This window comes from Neophocaena asiaeorientalis, unplaced genomic scaffold (assembly GCF_003031525.2).
Source record: "Neophocaena asiaeorientalis asiaeorientalis breed wild unplaced genomic scaffold, Neophocaena_asiaeorientalis_V1.1 scaffold443, whole genome shotgun sequence".
Classification (NCBI taxonomy): domain Eukaryota; kingdom Metazoa; phylum Chordata; class Mammalia; order Artiodactyla; family Phocoenidae; genus Neophocaena; species Neophocaena asiaeorientalis.
Genome location: NW_020171808.1, coordinates 3,066,222 through 3,089,720, shown reverse-complemented (window position 1 = coordinate 3,089,720; position 23,499 = coordinate 3,066,222). Strand labels below are relative to the sequence as shown.

Here is a 23,499-nt window from a genome sequence, read left to right as displayed (position 1 = left end):
TTGAGGGAGCGCGTTCCTGCATCAGCCGTTCACGAGGACTGCAAATCAGCCCCTCTGAAAAGCTTCCCGCTTCCATACAGTTCCGGCCATGCCCAGACAGCAGTGAAAATACATGTTACAGTGAACCCTTTCCACCCTAAGAGCCATGACAGTTCACACATTTGTCAGCAGACAAGGAAAAACAATACCTACAACGAGACAGAGTAAGCTTAAATATTAGACACTGAAGGCATGATTCTAAAATTAACATTGTGTGTTTTCCCAGGTAAGGAAGATCAGTCATTATAAAAATACTTTACATAAATTCAAAATCAGAACTAAAACATTCAATCCTATAAAAATATCTCTTCCTAATAAAAGTATCAATTTCTAGATAAATGTTTTGTCGACAACAGTTACGTCCTTAAATTTTCAGGAAATACCCCCACGTCAGACGGTCCACTTAAACCCACATGTAAAAGTCACACCGAGGCCCGGCCGTAGAGCCGGGCCACACATTTGATTACGTGGCACATTCATGGCCCAATTATTCTACAGAAAGCTAACTCAGGTATCTATGAATGGTGAAAGCCGTTTGTAAGGACAGAGTCTCAGCCGAGAGCCAGGACGCCTGGTCGGCGCTGCCTTCTGGGGAAGGCCGCAGTTCTGTGACGCTACGTCAGCTGCGTGGTGCCTGGCCCCGTTTAACTAGGAAACCCCGTGATGGCGTTTTGCCCGCTCTCGGAAATCAGCTCATTCATCTCGTTCTGTTTACTCTCTTTGAGGGCGTGGTTGGGGGGGGTTCTCTGCGTCTGTGCCCGCTTGGATCTCCTGAAACACACTTTGAGCAACAGGTAGCACAGCTCGGCCACGTTGAGCAGCATGCAGATCACGGACGCGGAGATCATGAAGATGGTGAACACGGTCTTCTCCGTGGGCCTGGAGATGAAGCAGTCCACGAGGTTGGGGCAGGGGTCGATGCCGCACTTCAGCACCCAGGGCAGGTGGTACCCGTTGTACAGGAAGTAGAAGACGTACATGAAGGCGGCCTCGAAGATGATCCGGAAGAAGATGCTGCTGCTGTAGGTCCACCACAGGGAGCCCTCGATCCGGATCTTCTGCCGTTTGATGTCTTCCAGATCCTTGAACTCGTTCCTCTTCTCCCCGCGCCTGAACCGGCGCGCGGCCTCCTGTCTGTAGTAGGCCACGTGCATGGCCACCAGCAGGGCCGGCGTGGACACGAAGATGAGCTGTAGCGCCCAGAGCCGGATGTGGGACACGGGGAAGTAGTGGTCGTAGCACACGTTCTTGCACCCGGGCTGCAGCGTGTTGCACACGAAGTCGGCCTGCTCATCACCCCACACCTCCTGGGCGGCCACCACAAGGATCATGACGCGGAAGATGAAGATGACGGTGATCCACACCTTCCCGATGCTGGTGGAGTGTTTGTTCACGCCCCCGATGAACGTGTGCAGCGTGCCCCAGTCCATCCTGCCGCTTTATCCTGAACAGGCGAAAATTAGCACAGGGCAGTTAGCGGAACCTTCCTTCAACTTGTAAAACTGCTGTAATGTTACAGACAGGAGCACGTTTCTCTTGAGCTCACCCCGTGAGCTGCTAGGAGGTGGTTTTCTGGGAGGAACAACACCCACTCTGAAAGCACTCTCGCGTTCTGGCGCGGGTTTACAAGCCTCTGGATCCAGCTGAACTCGGATTATACGTTAGTTTGCTGCCTGACACTCATCACTAACCCAGGACCTCAGGCAAACACATTCGTTTCCAAGCTCCCTTTTAATCCCTGTTTCGCTTTGCCCAAGGGATCACAGATGTTCCTCAGTAGATTTTTTTTTTTTTTTTTTTTTTTTTTTTTGCGGTACGCGGGCCTCTCACTGCTGTGGCCTCTCCCGTTGCGAAGCACAGGCTCCGGACGCGCAGGCTCACTGGCCATGGCTCACGGGCCCAGCCGCTCCGTGGCATGTGGGATCTTTTTTTTTGCGGTACGCGGGCCTCTCACTGCTGTGGCCTCTCCCGTTGCGAAGCACAGGCTCCGGACGCGCAGGCTCACTGGCCATGGCTCACGGGCCCAGCCGCTCCGTGGCATGTGGGATCTTCCCGGACCGGGGCACGAACCCGTGTCCCCTGCATCGGCAGGCGGACCCTCAACCACTGCGCCACCAGGGAAGCCCCCTCAGTAGATTTTATTTGTTAAAGGGCTCATCCAAGAAAAAAAGTCATTCACTGGAATGACACAATCTGTTTTACCCAATGGACTAAGAAGGGGAAAAAAGGAAACCAAACGCTTATTAGTTCACTTTGCACACTATGCTTGTATTTACTTCTAGCTTGAACAATATCACCTGCCATAATCATGTGTTCTTAGGAAACCTAACGCCGTAAACTACTCAAAGAGCCTCTTCCAAAATAGAACCACAGGCTTTTACAAAAAGTGCTCACTTGTCTCCCCTTAATGGGCAGCGCTGCTCCCCCGCCGGACAGGTGCCAAGTTTACAGCAAGAGCCGCAGGTGCGGGACCAGCCCCGCCTGCAGTGCAGGGTCCCCTGTGAAGGCTCTGATCCAACGTCCTGAGGCGCAGGGGCCTTGACTTCTAAAGAAACTCTGCACAAATCAAACGGACCCCTTCTGCATTGCCACGGCAGACCAAAGAGTTGGTCAGTGTTCTGCTCAGAAAAAAAAAGAATAATGGACCCTTTGAGAATCTTCTGAAAGACCATCTCCTCAGAAAAACACGCTCACCCAAGTTCTCATAGCCTTTTCGGGGGAGGGGCCCCAAAGGCCTTCTCTCAACACCCCTGGGGGAGACTTTCTTGCACTTGAACGTGGGCTCAGCCTTCTCCCTCTCAGGCTGGTGAGGAGAGTGGAGCCCGAGCGCCCTGGGCGGCTCTTCACGCGCATTTCCAGAATGACCCGCACACGGGTGGGCGTCCACCTGGCCGGGAACGGGGGCCAGGGCCTGGAAGGAGCCCCGGGAGCAGCAAAGGGGCTGGGGGCTGGATTCCTGTGTGAATCCAGGACTAAACGGGACTCAAAGGCGGAGTGTACACACAGCCAGGTTTTTGCTTTTTGAAAAGGAGAACTGAGAAAAAAGCACAGCTCTTTAAACACACACTCCTTAAAGTGTGTTTCCTTGTCCTTAATGCTTCTGATCGGAGGCTGTGTGAGGCTGTGTGAGCCTCTGATGCGGGTCTGGGGGGACACGGGGGCCTCGGTCAGGAAGACTGGTCTCAGGATCTGCGTCTAACCCCCGCCTCAGACCACTGACCCCATGACCTAAAGGATTTCCAAGTCCGCGGTAATGAGTCTTTGATTTAAAAACCTTATTGGAGAGCTATGAACTGTAGAATTCACTCTCAGCTCCTGGTGGAAGTTGTTAGAATAAATCTGCCCAGTTGTAGCCCTCCTGAGCTGGAAGCACCGGGATGCACCCAGTGGAAGGAAGAAACACAAATATCGCGAGGTTTGAATATACTTTACAGTGTTGGCTCACCTGGGAGGTCCATCCTGTCTGTTTACAAGCTGGAGATATTCTCTAGTTAACTGGTAAACATCTCCCACTGAAGAGTGGGGAATTCAACGCCCGACCAGCAAGCTTTTAATTTCTCAAATAAAGGTCACATTTTCTCCAACCCTCCAAAGTGCAGAGAGTTGAAACTCCCCCACCGGTAAGAAGGCTGTTTCCTCTCTGAGTTGTCTATCTTCAGCTGCCTGAGTAAGGCAGCACCCTCCCCCTCCCAGGGGCCAGAGGCCACTGGCCTGAAGGAATTCAGAGGCTGATGTCATGGGAGAGGTCAGGAGGTCAAATCTCCCCCCACGAGGTACCCACTTTCTAGAGCAGAATCCTTGACTCCTGCCCCCTGGGGCATCTTGTAAAAAACAGGGGCAATTATTGTGGCCACGTCTTTATTTCTTTTGACTTTTCTGGGTCCCCAGATTACACGCTCTATCAAAGTAGCAAAGCTGAACATAAAATAATCTGTTTTACGATACTTATTGACTCTGACTAAAAATCAGCAATTTGCCTTTAAAGGGTGAAAAAGAAATGAGATGGCTTCCTATGGCGTCTGTTCCCATCCTTCCTATGGCGTCTGTTCCCATCCTTCCCTTAGGGAGAAGCCCTGTTGTCTGGATGAATGTCACTGTCGAGGCTTTGAACAGAAGCAGAGCTCATCTCACCTCCTAGAAGACTGGCCGGGGGTGTGGACCCCCCCCAGGCTTCCTGCCCTGAGGCCGCAGCCACTGCTCCCAGGACTCTTCCAGGGCAGGAGAGCCTCAGGGGGGCCTGCCAGAAACATTTTGGCGGCAGAAGATGTGAAGACGCTTTGAAAATTACTTTCCAAAGTAACTGTCTCCGTCGGTACCCCTCACAATTAGTATTAAACAAAGCTTTAATAATAAAAAGCTTTGTTCAATAAAAAGCAAAATATTAACTCTTTCTTTGTGAACCAGAGCCGTTTATTTTATTTTACTTTTTTATTTTTTTAGTTTTTGGCCACACTCCGTAGCGTGTGGGATCTTTGTTCCCTGACCAGGGATCGAACCTGCACCTCCTGCCTTGGAAGGCAGAGTCTTAACCACTGGACCGCCGGGGAAGTCCCCAGACTGGTTTATTTTAACTGACACCTTCCTGGCTGTCTTTTAGGCAAAGAATAAGTTTGCCTGGCTCCTGTGTAGAAAGGTGGTTGACAATCAAGCTCACAGAAGCAAACGCCACTGGGCTGTGCAGCGTCTCTAGCCACTGCGGACACACAGCTGCGGTCCAATTGCTTAGCTCTGAAAATAGGAAATCAGTGACCTGACTTCTGATGACACAGAGTGTTAGGAAGAGAGATGGTGCTTCCCTCTTAAATTCAAATAGTTAAAGTCTATTAGCATTCTGCCTCAGTAATATAATTTCTTGTTTTAAAAATTCTTATTTAAGAATTTAAGCATAACTAGTTTGCTTAACAAAGCCGTGTCAGTTTCACCGATGACAGGACCAAAACTAAAGCCCCAGCATCCCCTCAGCATCTGCACTCCCTCCAAAGCCATCCCCGACGCCCCGTCGGGCCTGAGGACAGAGCATCCCTCACCACGTCCTCACCACGTCCACATTGGCCCCGGACAGTGGAGGACTCTGTGCTGATGAGATGCAATAACGCCAAGGCAAAAGCAGCGCCTGAGGCACTCGCAGCTCTGCGGCCAGAGGAGACTCAGGGTGAGGTTCCCTCTTCTGGGACCAGGCTCCACTGCACCATCGATCACCGACCACCGGGCCACCAGTGGCGCTCAGCACCCCCAGGAACGGGAACCCGGGTGCAGCTTCCGGAGGGCCATGAGGGTGTGACCCGTGAAGGGAAAACTGGTAGCTGTGGCCACAGCCCTTCAGCTCCTCCCCGGGGGTCCACTGCACGACCCCGGGTGGTAGTTTTTCTTCATCCCCAGAACTGTTAAGGGGGCTGTCTGGACCTGCCAGTTTCCTGATGCCCTGTACTTCAAATACACAGTAACATCAAAATAAAATCTTCAGTGTGGATCCTTTTCCCTTTCAAAATAATAATAGTAACAATAATGATAATGATAGTAATGCCCGATCCCAAACCTCAAGCCCGTGCCCCTGAGCATTAAAAAAAAAGAAGGTGGAGTTTGAGGAACTGGATATACTCCCTTACCCCACAAGTCAGCAGCCTAAAAAATAAAATTCTTAAACTCTCTCCGTAATCAAGAAGAGTCTTTTCCTTTTGTCTCTGGAAATCTCAGGTCATCCAAGGGACAAACTGATAGCTGATTTTTAAATTTAGTGACTCAAAAATCCATCAACTGTCCCTTCAAAGTAATGACCAGTGATCAAATGGATTTAGGATTTATATACTTCTTCAAAATTAACTCAATAAAAATGAAAAAAATCCTGTCTATGGAGTCTAAACATAAAAATGGACAATTCATAGAATTACATGTACTTCTTTTTTTTTTTGTCCAAAGTAAACTTTGATGGTTCTGAGCTATCATCATCCAAGATTCAATGTAATCGTATGTCCATATGTGGGAGGTGTGTTATATAATGGGGGTCTTCTGAATTAAATTCTTTGGAGAATACAATCAATATTTATTAAAGGATAAATTTTAAATTAAAATATGTTCTAATTTGAATATATATGTATATTCAAAAATGTATTTAATATATACAGTTAAAGTCCAAAGGAAACTGCCACAATTATTTAGAATCTAAACCCACAAAATATTTTTTCAGGAAGCAGTATTTTAATACTGTACATGTAATTCTTAATCCATTTAAGAATTCAAAGAGTTAAAAAAATTTTTTTCCATTTAGCAGTCTCTGTTCCCTGAAGCAAACCTGTGTCCTTTCCAAACATTTAAGTCCAGCTGGAGTTAAATGATCCTGGAAATAAAAACAGAAAAAGCCCTCTGGGGACCCCGGTCCATTCTCATGGATCAAATGAGTCAAACAGAAATCTTACCATGATAATGAAGCCACTGGCAGGATTATGCCCTCACGGACCCAGAAGCTTGGGCCAGAAATTATTTCCCCACAATTTCATTCTACCTAAAATTTTTAACTAAAATATACAAACCACTCACAGCTCCTAGAACATTCAGACTGAGCCAGGGGCGCATGGTAAGGACCCGCAAGTTAGAATTTTACTCTCACCCTGTTGAAATTGTTCAGTCAGAACCTCTGCTGGTTCTTTTCCTTCTTAAAGCTCTTATACTTCAGAAAAGTCAAAGAAAAAGAGAATGAAGTTCCCATTTCCTGAATCAGAATTTTGTTTTAAATCAAGACACCGTGAAGCAGCTGAACTGACTGACGCCTTCTGGGTTGGGTCCACGCGGTGGTGGCAACGGGAACACCCCTCCCCCAGTTATATCACAGGCTCTCTCTATGGACGTTCTCTCTTCATAACCCCTTCTCCCCTGCCTGGCAGGGTTCCAACACCACCCCAGTGGCTCTGGGATTCGGAGCAGCAGACAAAGCTCTACACAGCACATCCTGCAATTCTAAGGAGTCTGGCTGGGGCAGGACGTCTTCTTCTAGAATACTGACCAGACTCTGCCAGAACTGGGGCAAGAAAAGACTTGTGTGGCATCAAGTCCGCCCAAGGAAGAGAGCAAAAGTGCGTGGCTGAGTTCAACCGTGCGCTAAACCCACGGCCAGATTCGACCCGGGGGACATGGTGCCCCCAGCCCCTGCAGGCGTCCGCAGCTGCATCCAGGCCGCACTCACCTCAGACTCCGTCCTGCTCTCCAGGAAGGGAGGCCAAGCCGGTCAAAATCACACACCCTGTGCCGGCTGACACCTGGGGCCGGGCTCCTCCACAAGACAGGAAGTACTTTCCGGCGCCGCCACCTTTACTGAGATGTGTCACCAGTGACAATTACTGTCGTCCAGTGACTGTGCTGTTGTCACGTGCGGCTCACAGGCTCCCGGGCTTACGTCCAGCGGCCGCTCCGGCCAGTTCCACCTGGGCTTGCCGGCTAGTCCCGCTCCCCTAAACGCGAGCCGAACCTCGTCAGGGACCCACGAAAGCCAAGAAAATCCAAAAGGCAGCAGAGGAGGTGGGGGAAAGGGGCACCTGTACCCACGAGGTGACGCATCTGCAAAACCTGTTGTGCGAGTCAGGGGGGACCGTCCGGTGTAAAAGTCAAACCAGTCCATCCTCGTTCCTGCGAGCGCGCCGGGCCGCGGGAGTGCCGGGGGGTCGGGGGTAGGGCCTGCGCCCGCGCCCCCCGGGAGCAGGCCTGGCCGAGTGGGCCCGGGTGGGCCCGCAGCCAGGCTTCCGACGGGCTCGACCCGGTGGGATCGGTGCTCGGCGCAGGCTGTGTTTTTCCCGGGACTTAGCCTACTCTTTTCTGGACACTGCCGCCCTCTTAGCAGCCCGCCAGGCGCCCGTGCAAGGCCCTGTCAGAGAGCAGCCTGGAGGCACAGAGACTGTGGGTCTTTATTCATTAATGACCACGTTATTGAGTTAAAGGGGTTATTTTATTAGTCACCTCTGCTTTTTGCCCCCTCATCCCGGGAAGAGAAGGGGGCCTTCCTCAGCCAGCCCAGCACTCGTGGCAAAGACCCGGCCGGCGCCCCCTCCCACAGGCCGACTGTGAATGCCCAAGGCCGCCCCAGGCAGGGCACAAACGTTGGCATAGTAAAAGAACTCAATTTTTAAATTTTTAATTAATTAATTTATTGTCCGCGATGGGTCTTCATTGCAGTGCACTGACTGACTTCTCATTGCAGCGCATGAGCTCTGGGCACGTGGGCTTCAGTAGTTGTGGCACAAGGGCTCAGTAGTTGTGGCACGCGGGCTGTAGAGTGCAGGCTCAGTAGTTGTGGCGCACAGGCTTAGTTGCTGTGCGGCATGTGGGATCTTCCCGGACCAGGGCTCGAACCCGTGTTCCCTGCACTGGCAGGCAGATTCTTAACCACTGAGCCACCAACGAAGTCCCTAAATAACTCACTTTTTAAAGTAGATTGTAAACTTCTTTGGGAATTATAAGCAGTTTAAGACTTTTTCTCATTCCCACAGCACCAGGCAGGGTCCTTACCCCACAGTAGATGCCGCTCCGTGAGGGTCTGCATCTTGACTGGTGGAGCCCACCAGCACAGCAGCTGAGCCTGGAAATGGCTCTTGCTCCTGAGGCAGGACTGCCCACATTCCCACTCCCGCGTCTGGTTCCGCACGACACCGCCTGAGCGGTCATGCTCCGGACCAGCGGCCGCTGTTCCGGGGCCATCGAGGAAAGAACTTTGCAACCAAAGCAGCCACAGAGAATGCGTTGCATTTGCTAGTGTCCAAGAAAGGGACCACCTCAACACAGGGCAAAAAACCATCTCTTCCGTTTGGGTGATCTGTTCCAGCCCCACAGCTGGTTTTTTATTCTGTTATTTGTTTCTAAATGTTTCAATGCTTTCCCCTAAGATCAGGAACAAGGCCCTACATTCCAATCAACATCCCACTGGACGTACCATCTAATGTAATAACACAAGAAAAGGAAATTAAAAGGCATACAGACTTCGAAGGGAGAAATAAAACTGTCTTATTTTATACATGACAAAAAAAGGAATCAATAAAATTTCTCCTGCAACTAACAAGCAATTATAGAAAAATTACAGGACACAAGATTAAATACGCGAAAGTCAATTACTGGCCTATATATCAGCAATGAACAATTGAAATTTGAAATTAAAAACACCACACTACTTATATTAGCACCCGAAAATTAAATACTTAGGTATAAATCTAGCAAATATGTACAAGACCTATATGAGAAAATCCACAAAACTCTGATGAAAGAAATAATAGATCTAAATAAATAGAGAGATATTTCATGTTTGAATTAGTTTTTTAGTGCTGCTGCAACAAATTATCACAAACTGAGTGAACAAAACAACAGCATTTCTTTTTTCTCTCACAGTTCTGGAGTCTAGAAGTTCAAAATTAAGTTTGGGCTGGGCTCTGATCCCTCTGAAAGCCCTAGGGGAGAATGAGCCCTTGTTTCTTTCCAGCTTCTGGTGGTGGCTGGCATTCCTAGGCTTCCAGGTCCTCCTTCCTGTGTCTGCCTCTGTGGTCACATGGTTTTCCTCCCCGGGTGTCTCTGAGATCACTGTTCTCTCCTCTTTAAAAGGCCATCAGTCATATTGGATTTAGAGTCCATCCTAATCCAGTGTGGCCTCATCTTAACTAATTACATCTGCAAAACTCTGTTTTCAAATAAGGTCACATTCACAGGTACTGGGGGTTAAGGCTTCAACATGTCATTTTGGGGGCCCCCATCCAACCCACAATGATGTTCTTGGACAGGAAGAATTAACGTTATTAAGATGCCAGCTTTTCCCAACTTGGTCTCTAGATTAAAGCTATCTCAATCCACATCTCAGCAAGTTATTTGTGGATACAACAACAAGCAAGACGATCATAAAATTTATACCAGGCAAAAGAGCAGGAAGGCAAAAGGCAAAAGACCCAGAACAGATGACAAAATATTGAAGAAGAACAAAGTTGGAGGATGGACACTATCCAACTTCAAAACTTACTATAAAGCTACAGGAATCAGGAAGGTGTGGTGCTGGTGAAAGAACAGAAACACAGATCAGTGCAACAGAACAGAGAGCCCAGAAACAGACCCACATCAATACAGTGAACTGACTTTTGATGAAGAAGCAAAACCAATTCAATGAAGAAAGGATAGTCTTTTCAATAAGTGGTGTTGGAACAACTGGACATTCACATGCAAAAAAAGACAAAGAAAGAGAAAAGAAAAAGGAAGGAAGGAAGAAAGAGAGAGAGAGATAGAAAGAAAGAATCTAGACACAGACCTTTCACAGAAATTAACTCAAAATGGGTTATATCATGGGCCTAAATGTAAAATCCAAAACTTTAAAACGTTAGAAGATAGCATAGGAGATAAAATCTAGAGGTACCCTTAGGTTTGGTGATGACTTTTTAGCTACAACACCAGGGAAACGCAAAGTAAAACAGCAATGAGCTACCACTACACACCTGTTAGAATGTCTAAAATCCAAAACCATGAAAAGTCCAAATACTGCAGAGCGTGTGTGGGGCAACAGGAACCCTCGCTCACTGCTGGTGGGAATTCACAGTTTACAGCCACTTTGGAAGACAGTTGGCTGTTTCTTACAAGGCTAGTCTTACCATAGGGTCCAGCAATTGTGCTCGTTGGTATTTACCCAAAGAAACGGGAAACTTATGTCCACATCAAAACCTGCACGCCAATGTTTATAGCGCTTTTATTCATAACGGTCAAAACTTGGAAGCAACCAAGGTGGCCTTCAGTAGGTGATGGATAAATAAACTGTGGTGCATCCAGACAACGGAATATTATTTAGTGATACAAAGAAACGAGCTGTCAAGCCACGAAAAGCCATGGAGGAGACTTAGGTGCATATTCCTACGTGAAAGAAGCCAGTCTGAAAAGGCTACAGACTGTGTGATTCTAACTACATGATGTCTGGAAAACGCAAAACTGTGGAGACAGGAAGAAGATCAGTGGTTGCCAGGAGTTGGGGGGATGGAGGGATGAAAAGATGGAGCACGGAGGATTTTTAGGGCAAACTACTCTGTATGCGACTAGAATACGTTTGCCCAAACCCATAGAAAGTACAACACCAAGAGTGAACCCCAGTGTAAACCATGGACTCTGGGTGACGATGATGAGTGTCTATAGGTTCACCTATTGTAACAAGGGTACCATCTCTCGGGCATGTTGATAGTGGGGAAACTGTGTAGGAGAGAGGTGGTGTGTGGGAACTCTCTATACTTTGTGCTTGTAAACATAGCGCTGCTCTAAAAAATAAAGTCTGTTAATTAAAAAATCAGTAAAGAAAAGCCCCGGGCTCTTTAGCTTAAGGTCTGGCATTAATTCACGGAAGAGTGCTGTGCAGCTAACAGCATTTACTCACAACAAACCGTCGAAATGTTGAAACAGCCTGCTCTCTTAAGAGATGTGTTCTGTATCCCACGGATCCCTGTGGTGATTTTCTCTCCCATTTGCTCAGCAAATAGGTGAGGACTTGTGGTGTTCCAGGCCTCACACGGCGCCTGGCAGGGGCCAAGCGAGGGCGGAAGACCCAGGCTGCAGCCCTTGGCCCCCTCAGCTCCTCTGCTGTCTGTGTCTCCTCTCAGCTGCCTTATGTCAGGGGGGCTCCGGCCTCCACGCTCAGGGTCGCTCCTTTGCAGTGTCTGCAGGGCGGCTGCTTAGAAAGGGCTAAAAGCTTCTGGCTTTTACAGAGGACGGGCTGAGCACCCCACGTTGGCAGGTCTGGGTTCCCGAAGCGTTATTTTCTGAGCAGCAAAGAGGGTTTGGACACACCTGTCGTCTACTCCGCTGGGGTTGTTTGCAGAATGGGAGCTGACTTCAGTGCGCTGGGCTGTCCGGCCGCGGCGGGACTTTGACCCAAAGCCGCAGCTGTTTTACTCCCGAGGCTTCCTTCAGCCCACAGCGCGGGCCGTCCAGGCAGGCAGCCCTCCGTGTCGGCGGAACAGGGCCGTGCCCACCGCTGCCCTGTCTAATCTTTGATGCAAACCTCTGCGCGGCTCGGAGGACACGCAGCCACGCTGCCTGGGAGCAGCTGGAGGCAGGCCCCCCGTCAGGGTCGCGTCCTGGCCTGTGCACGTCCAGCTGGTGCCAGGAGAGCAGCTTAGCATCAGCTGGGCCACAACTCACATCCCTGCATCAGGTGGCACCGAAGGGCAGCATCTTCTGCGACAGGCCATTGCAACCTTGGAGCCATTTCCTCTTAATCGAGGTGAATGACACCCCGAGACCCGTGGCTAGTGAGAACTTTGATTCAGTTTGTCCCTCGTGTGCTAGTTTCCAACAGGGCGAGGGAACGGTCGGTGGGGAAGTAGAGACTTGAAAGGGTCTTATTACTGATCCTGCCAAATTTGATCAAACAGAAAGTCATGGAGGGGAGAGGGGAGAGCCTGGTGGGGGGGACGCTGCCCCATCCAGCTCCGCCCGGGATCCCAGCCTCCCACTCACCGGCGTCCTCCCCTCCCTGGGTGGCACCACTTTGCTTCTCTCCTCCCATTTCTCTGTTGTCTCTGTTCTCATCTTTCTGGTGACTTTATTTGGGCCGTTGTCACCTTTTCATTGGCGGATTCTTTCATTTGCCTCGCTTGTTGAGGGTCCGCGAAGGGGGGGGCCCTGGGGACCGTGCGGGGGGCCTGGACCCTCTGTCTGGGGCCTGCCGGGGGCCAGGCAGGCAGAGGGCCGGGACACCCCCAATCCCCTGTGCGGAGTGGCCGGAGGAGGTGAGAGGCTGCGGGCTGGCGGCCCAGGCCCTCAAGTGGGCACCTAGAGGAGAGCTTCCGGCCGCGGAGCTGCCCCTGAGGCTGCCCTGCCCCACCTGGGCGCCTGCCTCCCACGTGGACCCGCACGGCCGGCCTCGGGCACATCCGTCCCTCCTCGATGCCCTCCACGCACTTGGTGCCGGTCATTGCGCGTCTCTGGGCAATGCCGCTCCTGGGGTCTGGATTTTGCTTTCTCCAGCTGGAAAATTCATTCCTGTTCTCAGGGCTCAGCTGACAGGCTGCTTTTCTTGGTTCTTATGAATAACAGGCATTTCCCCCTGACCGTTCTGTGTATCGTCCGCACGATTACTCCGTACTGAGGTCGCTCTGTGATATGTGATACTGAGAGTTTGCTTGCATGTTTTCAGGATAAAAGACCCCTGAGAACAGAAATATCATTGCCTCTTCTAGTACCCAGCCCCCAGCCCCAGTACCAGCACCCAGCACCAAGCATCAGTGCCAGCAACCAGTATCCAGCACCCGGCACCGGTACCAGCACCCAGCACAGCAGCCAGTAAAGTGCCTTGTCCACAGCAGGTGCACAGGGAATTTTGTTAACTGGAACGAGTACTCATTTCCTTAACCTGAGTAATGATTTTTCTCTTAACTTTTTATTTTATATGGGAGTCTAGTTGATTAACACTGCTGTCCTAGTGTCAGGTGTACAGCACAGTAACTCAGTCACACATATATATATACACGTCTATTCTTTTTCAGATTCTTCTCTCACGTAGGTTTTCTGAGTGATGATTTTAAAGACTCTTCCTTTGCTAGGAAATCAGCTCTGCAGAATTAGCATCTGTACGTGTGATGTTGCTGTAAACTTTTTCACGTGTCATTAAAACCCAGTGTCCTCGATAGCTGACACCCAAGTCCACGTAGTTCAGTGTGGGGCAAGGAGCGACACTGACGTGGTCCTTACCCTGCACTGGGGGACGTGGTTCAGCCCTGCGGAGCCGCCGCCGACGTCCGTAGGCAGGTGCGATTGAAAGGTGGACACACGCACACCTCTCGGGCTCGGTGGGCACAGGTGACATCGAGGCAAAGACCCGTCTTGCTGAACCCAGGTCTGCCCTGTGGGTGTGGCGGCTGCTGAGCTCTGCTGGCGGCCCCAGGGCCCGCCCGCTGGGAGCCCCCCTCCGCGTGGTTTCTCCCGGTCTTCAGCAGGGGGTGGGGGGTGTGTCCTTACACCACTCACTGTCTGTGCCCCACAGAGCCTGTGGTGCTTTCCCACGTGGGAGCTCATTGGAAAACAGTTCTCAGGTGAGGTAGATGCTTTCCCTTTACAGAGGGAGGAGCGAGGAGCTCAGAGAGGGTCATTCATTTCTTCATTTCACAAGTATTTATTGGACGAGGCAGAGCCAGACATGTAGGCAGGCACCTGCCCAGACACGTAAGAGTGTCTGAACCCAGCCTCCTGATTCCCGACCTGGGCTCTTCCCACCACCTCATGTGCCTGGAATGAAACACCGGCAGAAATGGGGGTGGCAGGAACACCTCCGTTCTGTAAAGCAGAGCAGAGGCGTGACGCTGTGAACGGGAGGTGACAGAAGAGAACGGGGATGTCGGACGGACGTCTGTGGCCCCTGCAGGAGCCCCGGGACGGACCCCAGTTCTATGGGCTCAGCCCTCCTTCCAGTTTTTCACAAAATCAGGGCCAGCTTACCAGTGACATTGTTTCATTCCTCCTGCAGCCGAGAGTCCCCTGGAAGGACAGCAAGGCCACCTACCTACTCACCCTTCATTCCTGTCCTTTACAACGGTCCCCGGCAGAACTGGACTGAGCTGCTGGGGGTCCCCGACCCTGGTCCCTCCAGGTACTGTGTTGGTCTCTGATTTGCTCACAGATGTGACGGCCTGTGGCCAACAGTGCCCTGGAAACCTCGTCTCTGGCCTTCAGCGGGGTCAACGCTTCCTTAGGGCTTGCAGACGAGCGTCACCCACATATTCAGACATCGTTCTCACGTTTGTCTGTGCAGATAATGTGCTATCGGGTGTATCTTAACTGATTTTAAGCTTCACAACAATCCTTGAAATACAAGCGTGATCCCCATTCTACGGTCGAGGATTAAGTGGTGTGACCAAGATGCACAGCTAGGAAATGGCAGAGGTAGGACTTGAGCTCCCACCTCCTGGTCTCGGGGCGGGGACCCCAGGCGTCGTGTGAAGGAGTCTTAGTCTGGAGCCCATGCTCTGCCAGCAAAGCCACAAGGATGGGCTTCTGGTCCCTGAGCTCCACGCAATTGTCCACAAAGCTTGTGTCCAAGCTTATGTGCGTCTTTCTAGGGAAGGTGTCGTAGCCTTGATTAGACTCTCAGAGAGACCCACAGCCTCAGAGGGACGGTCAGCGGGTCCTGATGCTCTGGTCTACACTGACCGCTCTTCTGTCTCTGTGCCAGCCATGCCCTCCTGGAGAAGACCAGCTCTCTCCTGTCTAAGTTTCTGGCCTTTTTGAGGTCTTGGAAATGTAACGTCAGGTTCCATTCATCACGTGAGTAATTCCGCCCAAACAACTGACTTCTCTGAGGTTGATTATAAATGTCCGTAACGATGATCCTTTTCCTCTGTCATCTGTCACGCAGTGTGGACCCAGACACAGGTGAAGGGGGCGTAAAGTTTGAGGTTAAGGTTGTAGCCGTAAGAGGCTGTACCTCTTGGGGTCTTTTGAAAATTGGAAGTAGCAGCTCCGCTGTTTGGAAAGTTGCCCCTCGATTCTGCTTCCTAAAGTGAACCGTCACAGGAAGGGCACAGCCTGCCCCTGACCCCTGTCTCTTCGAGGCACCCCTCGTCCGCGACATCCTCCAGGTGCTGTTCATGGGGACCCAGCGCTGTCTTGCCCTGTCTGGGCAGCGAGAGCTTGAAAAGCACCCTGATGTTCCACGTGGCACAAGGGTCATTTCCCCAGCGCTTCCTCACTAGGCCCGTGCCACGCAGCCGATGGCTGGGAGCTGATTACCTGAGGAAACACCAGGTGGGCGGCCAGCTCAGGAGCAGTGACCGGTTCGTAGACAGTCCCGGGCTGCCTGGGGCAGAGGAAGGACCAGCACCAGGTGCGGATCCACTGGACGCCCGGCTGTAACACAGGGCACGGCGGCCGCCCCGGACAGAGCACCTGGGCCCTGGGGTGACACAGGCTCAGCTCACATCTCCAAGCCCGTTTGCCCTCCTTTTCTGTAGTACGTGGAGTGACTATTTCAGTGGGGTTTTTTTGTTTTTTTTTTGTGGTACGCGGGCCTCTCACTGCTGTGGCCTCTCCCGTGGCGGAGCACAGGCTCCGGACGCGCCGGCTCAGCGGCCATGGCTCACGGGCCCAGCCGCTCCGCGGCATGTGGGATCTTCCCGGACCGGGGCACGAACCCTCGTCCCCTGCATCGGCAGGCGGACTCTCAACCACTGCGCCACCAGGGAAGCCCTTCAGTGGGTTTTTTAATTTTAAAAGGAGAAACTGAAAAGAGTAAAAATCTGTGTTTTATTTGTAGCAAGCCAACTGTCTGTGGGTCTTGGGGGATGGTTGGGGAAAGTGGCTGAGCTGCCAGGTGTAAGCAGCCCTGGTGCCCGGCAGGTACCAGCTGTGGGTCCCTCTTCCCACCTCTGTGGACAGGGAGCTTTGTTAATTAACGCAAACCCAGAGGAGGGCTTAGTCACCCGAATGACGGCTTCCTCTTCAGAGCTGCCTGTAGAAGGAACCGAGTTTTGTCAACGACGGAAACTTCTATTAGAGTTGTCGCTTAAGTTATCGGTTCTGTGTAGCAAACGGCTCCAAAACTTAGTGGTTTAAAAATCCACTGCTGGGTTATTTCTCAGGATCCCGTGGGCTCTGCCCATCTCATGCAGCTTGTCCGCCGGGAGCTGGGCTGGGGCCGGCACACCCAGGACGGCCCCCCGCCCCGGGGCTCTCTCCTCGCGGGGTTCAGCCTGAGCCGAGCTGCCTTTGGGGTGCAGGACCCCCTGGCTGGGCCCAGCGTCAGGCCCATACAGTACTCGCCTGGACTGGCCATGCCCCCGCCTCTGGCCCATCACGGGTCTCTGTCCTCGGAGCCTGTGCGAATGCAGGTCGACAGCGTGCAAAGCCTGTCTGTGCAGCGACCTGACACGACCTGCAGAGCAACTGTAGCCCTCACACCTAAGAAACCACGTCTCAGAGCAGGACGGGGACGAGCCTGACGTCCCATGAGGAGCGAGAGACGGACCCAGGACCTGCCCTCCTGACCCTGGGCCCCGCTGCTACAGAAGCTGCTCTCGGACAAAGCTTCACCCGGTGAGTGGATCTGATATTTGCAAACACCCGAAAGTTGTTCTGCATCTGGGCTGCTTACAAAGAAGTGGCTGAGCTGGGGAAACACCACGCGGACAAGTGAGAAATGGGGCCGTGTTATTTTCCTGTGTGTCTCAGAGCTGACTCCGAGTGGGTGTGGACACGAGTGTGGCCTGAGCGGATGTGCGAGTCCCCCGTCGCTGCCGCAGGTCCCCCCTGCTCTGCATTGGGGAATTCTGCTGCCGCTTTTTGGTTGGGGGTCACATTGCTTCCTCTTCAAGCTCTATTCAGAAACATGCTGGGAAAAGGGAAGCTTTGAAAGTAAAACCTTTTATCTTTAAAATTTTTCTCCCTAACGAGTCTCTCCAGTTTTTCTTTCATGTCCTTCTTGTCCGGGTGGCTGTCGCACTCTGTCATTTCCTTACATGTGATCCATTTATTCATAGTTTCCTTTTTTGTGCTTTCTCGGGCGGGCAGTGGGCAGGTCACTTCACCCTGTGAAGGGCTCATTATTTCCCTTCTTCCTTTTTCATGCTCAGAGCCTGACAGTCACTCTTTTGATAACAATGCTTTCACGTGGCTGAGTTCAGCCTCTTACTTTCATAAGATCAGGTATTTTAGAAACATTTTCTTGGAGCCTCAAAATATTCTATGCATTTTTCACAGCACAGAAGTTCTTGTAGGCTTAAACAGTTTGCCATTTGTTACCTGCCGCGGAGAATTTGTTTTTGTGGTTTTGGGGTTTTTTCTGTTTGTTCTGTTTTTACTCAGGTGTAATTGACATATAACATTTTATTGGTTGCAGGTGTACAACACAGTGACTTGATATTTGTATATATTGTGAAATGGTCACTGTGGTAAGTCTAGCTAACATCTGTCAACATCCACAGTTACAGAATTTTGTTTTTTCCTTGTGGGGAGAGCTTTTAAGGTCTACTCTCTTAGCAACTTTGAAATATACACGCAGTGTTGCTAACTATAGCCCTCATGCTGTGTGCTGCCGCCTTCATGACTTACTTATTTCACAGCTAGCAGTTCGTGCCCTTTGAGTCCCTTCACCCACCTTCCTCACCCCGCCACCACCTCTGAGAGCCATCGGTCTGTTCTCCGTATCCACGCGCCTGGTTTTTGTTGGCTGTATGAAGTAAGATCATACGGTACCTGCCTTTCTCTGTCTGACGTATTTCACTGAGCATAACGCCCTTGAGGTCCATCCGCATTGTTGCAAACGGCAGGACTTCCTCCTTTAGGCTGAACAAGTGACGTTGCATTGTGTGGGGAACACATCTTTTTTTAAATCCATTCAAACACTGATGGACATTTAGGTTGTTTCCAGCTCTCGGCTATTGTAAATGATGCTGCAGTGGACATGGGGCGCAGATGCCTTTTCAGGTTAGCGTTGTTTTTCCTGGTAACCACCCAGAAACGGGGTTGGAGGATTTCTTATAAGTGCACTGGCCATTCATGTGTTTTCTCAAGGCAGCAAAGGCCTACCAGGCCCCTCTGTGTCCTGAGCACTGGGTTATAGTGGTGACAAGGCAGATGGAGGCCCACGGGGTTTAGTATTTAGTAGCCGTCGCCTGAAATCTTGTGGTTTCTCAGAGTTTTCTGACAGTCGTGCAGATGGGTTGTCGACTGCTGTCCATTTTGCTTTAAGCTGGTGTCAGGAGCCACGACCGGGAACGACACAATTCTAGACAATGAAATGCAGCAGATCGCTGGGAGCTCCAGGTAGGGGCACGAGGAAGGGCCAGCAGTTTAGTTAAATGACAGTGTTTCTTTTTTTTTTTTTTTTTAAATATATTTATTTTTGGCTGCGTTGGGTCTTCATTGCTGCACGCGGGCTTTCTCTAGTTGCGGCGAGCGAGGGCTACTCTTCCTTGCAGTGCACGGGCTTCTCACTGCGGTGGCTTCTCTTGTCGTGGAGCACGGGCTCTAGGCGCACGGCCTTCAGTAGTTGTGGCACGTGGGCTCAGTAGCTGTGGCTCGCGGGCTCTAGAGCGCAGGCTCAGTAGTTGTGGCGCACGGGCTTAGTTGCTCCGCGGCATGTGGGATCTTCCCGGACCAGGGCTCGAACCCGTGTCCCCTGCATTGGCAGGCGGGTTCTTAACCACTGTGCCACCAGGGAAGTCCCAATGACAGTGTTTCAAGTAAGCAATCAGGAAATGCTTTATCACGACTCCCACTTCGAGATGGACGTTCTCTCTTCCAACAGATGGACGACAGGGTGACAGCAGGTGACTGGACAGGGAGGGGACGGTCAGAGCAGCAGGATATGCTGGGATGAGCGGCTGTGGGAGCCGCGACCAGTCTGCTGGACCGCCTGCTTCCCGAGGTTTTCGCCTGACGGTTCCAGCAGAAAATCACCCCTCCCTTCCCCCTCCTTCCTCCTCAGGCACCTTCTCAAACTGCCTGTTCTGTAGGTTTACAGCATCCTTAGTGGGATCACGCGCTCCTCCGGGACAGGAATTCTTCCTTCCAGGCCTCTCTCCACTCTGTGCCTGTGATGACGTCCGAGGCTCACTGGGGTTCATTCGGTCCAGGATTCCATCAGCCCCTGGGAAATGTACCATAGCGTCGTCTGCACAACGCAAACAGCCCATAAGTAAAGGCCTTCGGGGATATTCATAACCACAATGCTTTGGTTCATTCACTTCTCACTCACTTCCGAGAGTGGAAGCAGTATTCTAACGTGTGAAAAGAAAGGTGCGCATTGCACTCATCGGGGAGTCGACTATCCCAACTTCCTAAGGGAAGAAGACTTAGGACAGAGCCCTCCTTGTTTCCCAGAGCGGCATGTTTTAGGGCCCGTGGAAGGGAGGAGGGGCATGGCCTAATCAATTTGGACGGCTGACCTGGGTGTTTCAGGTCATAAACGTTTCCTTGTCCTTAAGTTGTCCTAGATTCCTCTCCATCATGAAAACAACGTTTATAGCTAAATGTTTCGTCCTCAGAGGTCTTGCATTTCAAATCCATTATTAAGTCTGCGGGGTCAGATGCCACTGGCAGTGACAACACTCCTCTGGGGCTGCCGAGGGCGAGGCCGCCGTCCCTTCAGCCGGGAGGTTCTGTTTCCCGGTTCCGTCTCATCTGGGACTAAATACTTGCTGAGTGTCCTGGTAAAACTATGTTCCATTATTTAAATTTGTGAAATACAGGTTTTAATTGTATTTCATGCCGTTTAACTAAATATTGACTGAAATACTAATTATTTTAAAAATTTTATCAAAATAATAAGTGTACACAGTTTAAAACTTCAAGTAGACCTAAAAGGCTTTCAAGAAACAGTTCAGCCGTCTGCCCACCCCTCTACTTAGAGCGGCACTTTGCCCCAAAGGCAACCAAAGCCCTTCATCTGTCACAGCTCTTCTGAGAGTTGCCCCGTGATTTCTACACAATCTGCTTATTCTGCTACTTCCTGATTCTGCGTTTTAGACCTGCTGACGTTTATGGAACCTGCAGGATTGGCTTCTACTCACCCTCACTGCTCCCACCCAGTGCCCACCCCTTCCCTCTGTCCGTCCCAGATTCTGGTTAAATACATACTGGTTCTCTATGTTACTTTAACTGCGTACACAGTCACTTCTGGACCGAGCTTGCTGTTTACGCCGTTCCTCCCTTACGACCTCCCGCCCCCGCAGCCGCAGGGACGGCGCTTCCTTCCGCTGGGCTCTCTGTATGGCCATTGTTCGGTTTCCCAGCCTTTCCACGCGCCCGTCACGTGCTCGGGAGGTGCTGTTCGAGCTCCGGACGGGGCTCTGGCCTCTCCACGCTCCATTTGTTCCCCGCTGTCCCTCCACCGTCTGGACGCCCCCACCCCGGGCCTGTCCGCCGCCCCCTCGGGCGCCGCTGCCCCTCCTGGAACCACGTTTCTTCTTTGCGTTATTCCCTCATTTTGCTGAAGCATATCCTCCAGCAGTTTCTTGAGAGAGGGAAGGTGTTGAGCCAAGCGCTGTGTCCTCCTGTCGCCTCGCGCTGCCTGTCCGCCTGTCCTCTCCTCTCCTGTTGGCTTTGGTCTTACCAGTTGCACCATTCTCTGGCTGTCACTGGACTGGCACCGAAGGTGGGCGTGGAGCTGAGGGCACGTCTAGGGCGCGAGGCAGGAACCCCGTCCCCCAGCCCCCAGGCCCCCCAGCGCTCGTAGGGGGCGGGGGGCGCCCTGTGAGCCGGGCCCTCAGTGCCTCTGGGAGGTGATGTGACGAGACTCGTGGGGTGAAGGGACGTCCCCAAGGCCACGCACGTAATGATTGAAGATCAGGGCCTGGAAACCGAGTCTGAATCAGACCGTCCCTTGCCACCCACCAGCCGACAAGCCAGCGTCTGCAAACTCGGATCAGCACCCAGAGATGCCGGGCCGCGGGGTGACCGGGACGGGCTTCGGGGAGGAGGTGAGGACAGGAGGGGTGGCAAAGGAAACGGGGGTGTGGCTCCAGGGAGAGTGAGTCACGGCAGCGGTGCTGGTGCTGGGTGCTAGTGACGCGGAGAAGCAGTGGGTGGGAGGCACAGCGACCAGCACGGCGCGGGAGTCGGTCCGGCAGGTGCGGGCGGCCCCTCCCCCGCTCTCACTGACCTCAACCGGCGACCTCCCCACCCCCCACCCCGGGAAAGGCTGCCTTGGCGACATGGGCGGGAGCAGCCTCCTCAAAGCGCTATTTGGAGGATTAAATAATTTATCATAGGCAATCGGAGCACTTAATAAATATAATGGGTAATTCTTTTCGGTCTAGGAAACTCAACTGTGATTGCAAAAGACCTAGAGCGCCGGTCTGAGGAGTCCTCTTTACAGGCAAAGGAGGAACAGAAGGCCCTTCTTCCGGGGGAGTGGCAGGCGGTCCAAGGACGGAGCCGACCCCTGGCCTCTGTGGCGGGTCCCGCAGCGTCTGCCCTGGGCCCTGTCTGTTCCCAGGAGGGAGCCCAGTGGAAAATTTTGAGCTGCAGTGAGAAACCGTGTACGGTCTTGGAAACTGAAGATGTTCCTTTAAAAGAAAAATCAGTGCTTTTCAAAGTCAAGTGACAGCATTGACCATTATCTGCTTTTCTCTCCTGCCAGCTCTAGAGTTTTCTTGGGATATTATCAGGGCAAGTATCAGAACAATGCCCACTTCTGTTTTGTTTTTAACCTGAATAACAAATGACCCATCAGCAGATGTGGGCCAAGCAAGGAAGCTTCTCCGAACACTGGACTTCTGCAAAAAATGTAGAGGCTTGGTGGTGCTTGCTGTTTTTTTCCTTTTCTTTCCCCCAGTGAAGGTCCTTTTGGTGTTTGGTTTTCCAGGGCTACCGAAGGTTGTTTGGGAACTTGACTGCTGTGGCAGAGTCCTGACATTCTTTTCTTGCCAACTGTTATTTATTATCCTACAGAAATCAAACAAGTCAAAGCTGTCTCTCCGAAACAAACCCCGAAACCAAAACAAAACACACAGACGCACCCACAGTTTTCCTATGGTTGCTGCTGAGAAGCAGGGTGCTTTTTAAACTTTGTGTCAACAGTAGAGCAAACAGCATTAACGTGATTATTTGTGTTCTTGTTGATAGGTTTTTCTTCTTGAAAGAGGGAGTCAAGTTAAAAATGAGCATTTGGGGGTCTCCTATTACCCACTTTAGTTTTCAGGGGTCTGGCGGGGTGGGTTCAAGGGCTGGTTCCCATGTTCACTGTGTGTAGTTCACACTCCCTCCCCTTCGACCTGTCCCCTGCTTCCTGGTGATTTATGACCCTCTGGCTCCCACGCATGGGGCTGTAGGGACTGGGCCGTGTGGTCTTCAGCTTTGTGCCGAGCTCGAGGTCGAGGCCCGAGTCCGTCAATGGGGCCCCAAGGCCGTCCCCCGACCCTCTGGTTCTGGGAGATGAAGATGGGCCAGCACCTGCCGGCTTGTGTTCCGGTTGGTGTGTGGGGTCCTGCTTGCTGTCCCCTCGTCACATGACCATCTCCTCAAGGGCAGGGTGCCCGTCTTGTTAGTCTTTTGTCACCTCCTTTGAGCTCTCAGTGGCCCTGGTGGCCATCACAGCACCACGTGGAGGCTCCCAGGAGGGGGTTGCCGGGGGGACGTGATGGGACCGGCCCGTGAGGCTCAGGGGCTCCTTCAAAGTGGAGCGTGGCCATGCACTTTCACTTCATGCTCCTCTCCCCAGCTTTTATACCCCAAGGCCAAAAAATAGCGTGAAACAACCTCCGTCAGTGTGTTCCACTGTTTACTGAAAGGGTCATAACCAGTGCAAAAGACCAGAGGGCGCACGCGGATGCTCTGTGACCGCTCTCGGGTCGCAGCCCTTTTGGAAGAAGGCTGCATGAGGAGCTAGAAAGCTGCTGCTCGGGCTTCCCCGGTGGCGCAGCGGTTGAGAGTCCACCTGCCGATGCAGGGGACACGGGTTCGTGCCCCGGTCCGGGAAGATCCCACATGCCGCGGAGCGGCTGGGCCCATGGGCCACAACTACTGAGCCTGCAC

The 23,499-nt window shown here is 51.8% G+C and overlaps 1 protein-coding gene across 1 annotated transcript; it reads right to left on the bottom strand.

Annotated features, from left to right (window-relative positions):
• Window positions 1–683: 683 nt before the first annotated feature.
• Window positions 684–1,469, bottom strand: GJB6 (gap junction protein beta 6). The gene has a single exon (XM_024754868.1). The coding sequence runs from the start codon at window positions 1,467–1,469 to the stop codon at window positions 684–686; it is 786 nt and encodes a 261-aa protein (XP_024610636.1).
• Window positions 1,470–23,499: the final 22,030 nt, after the last annotated feature.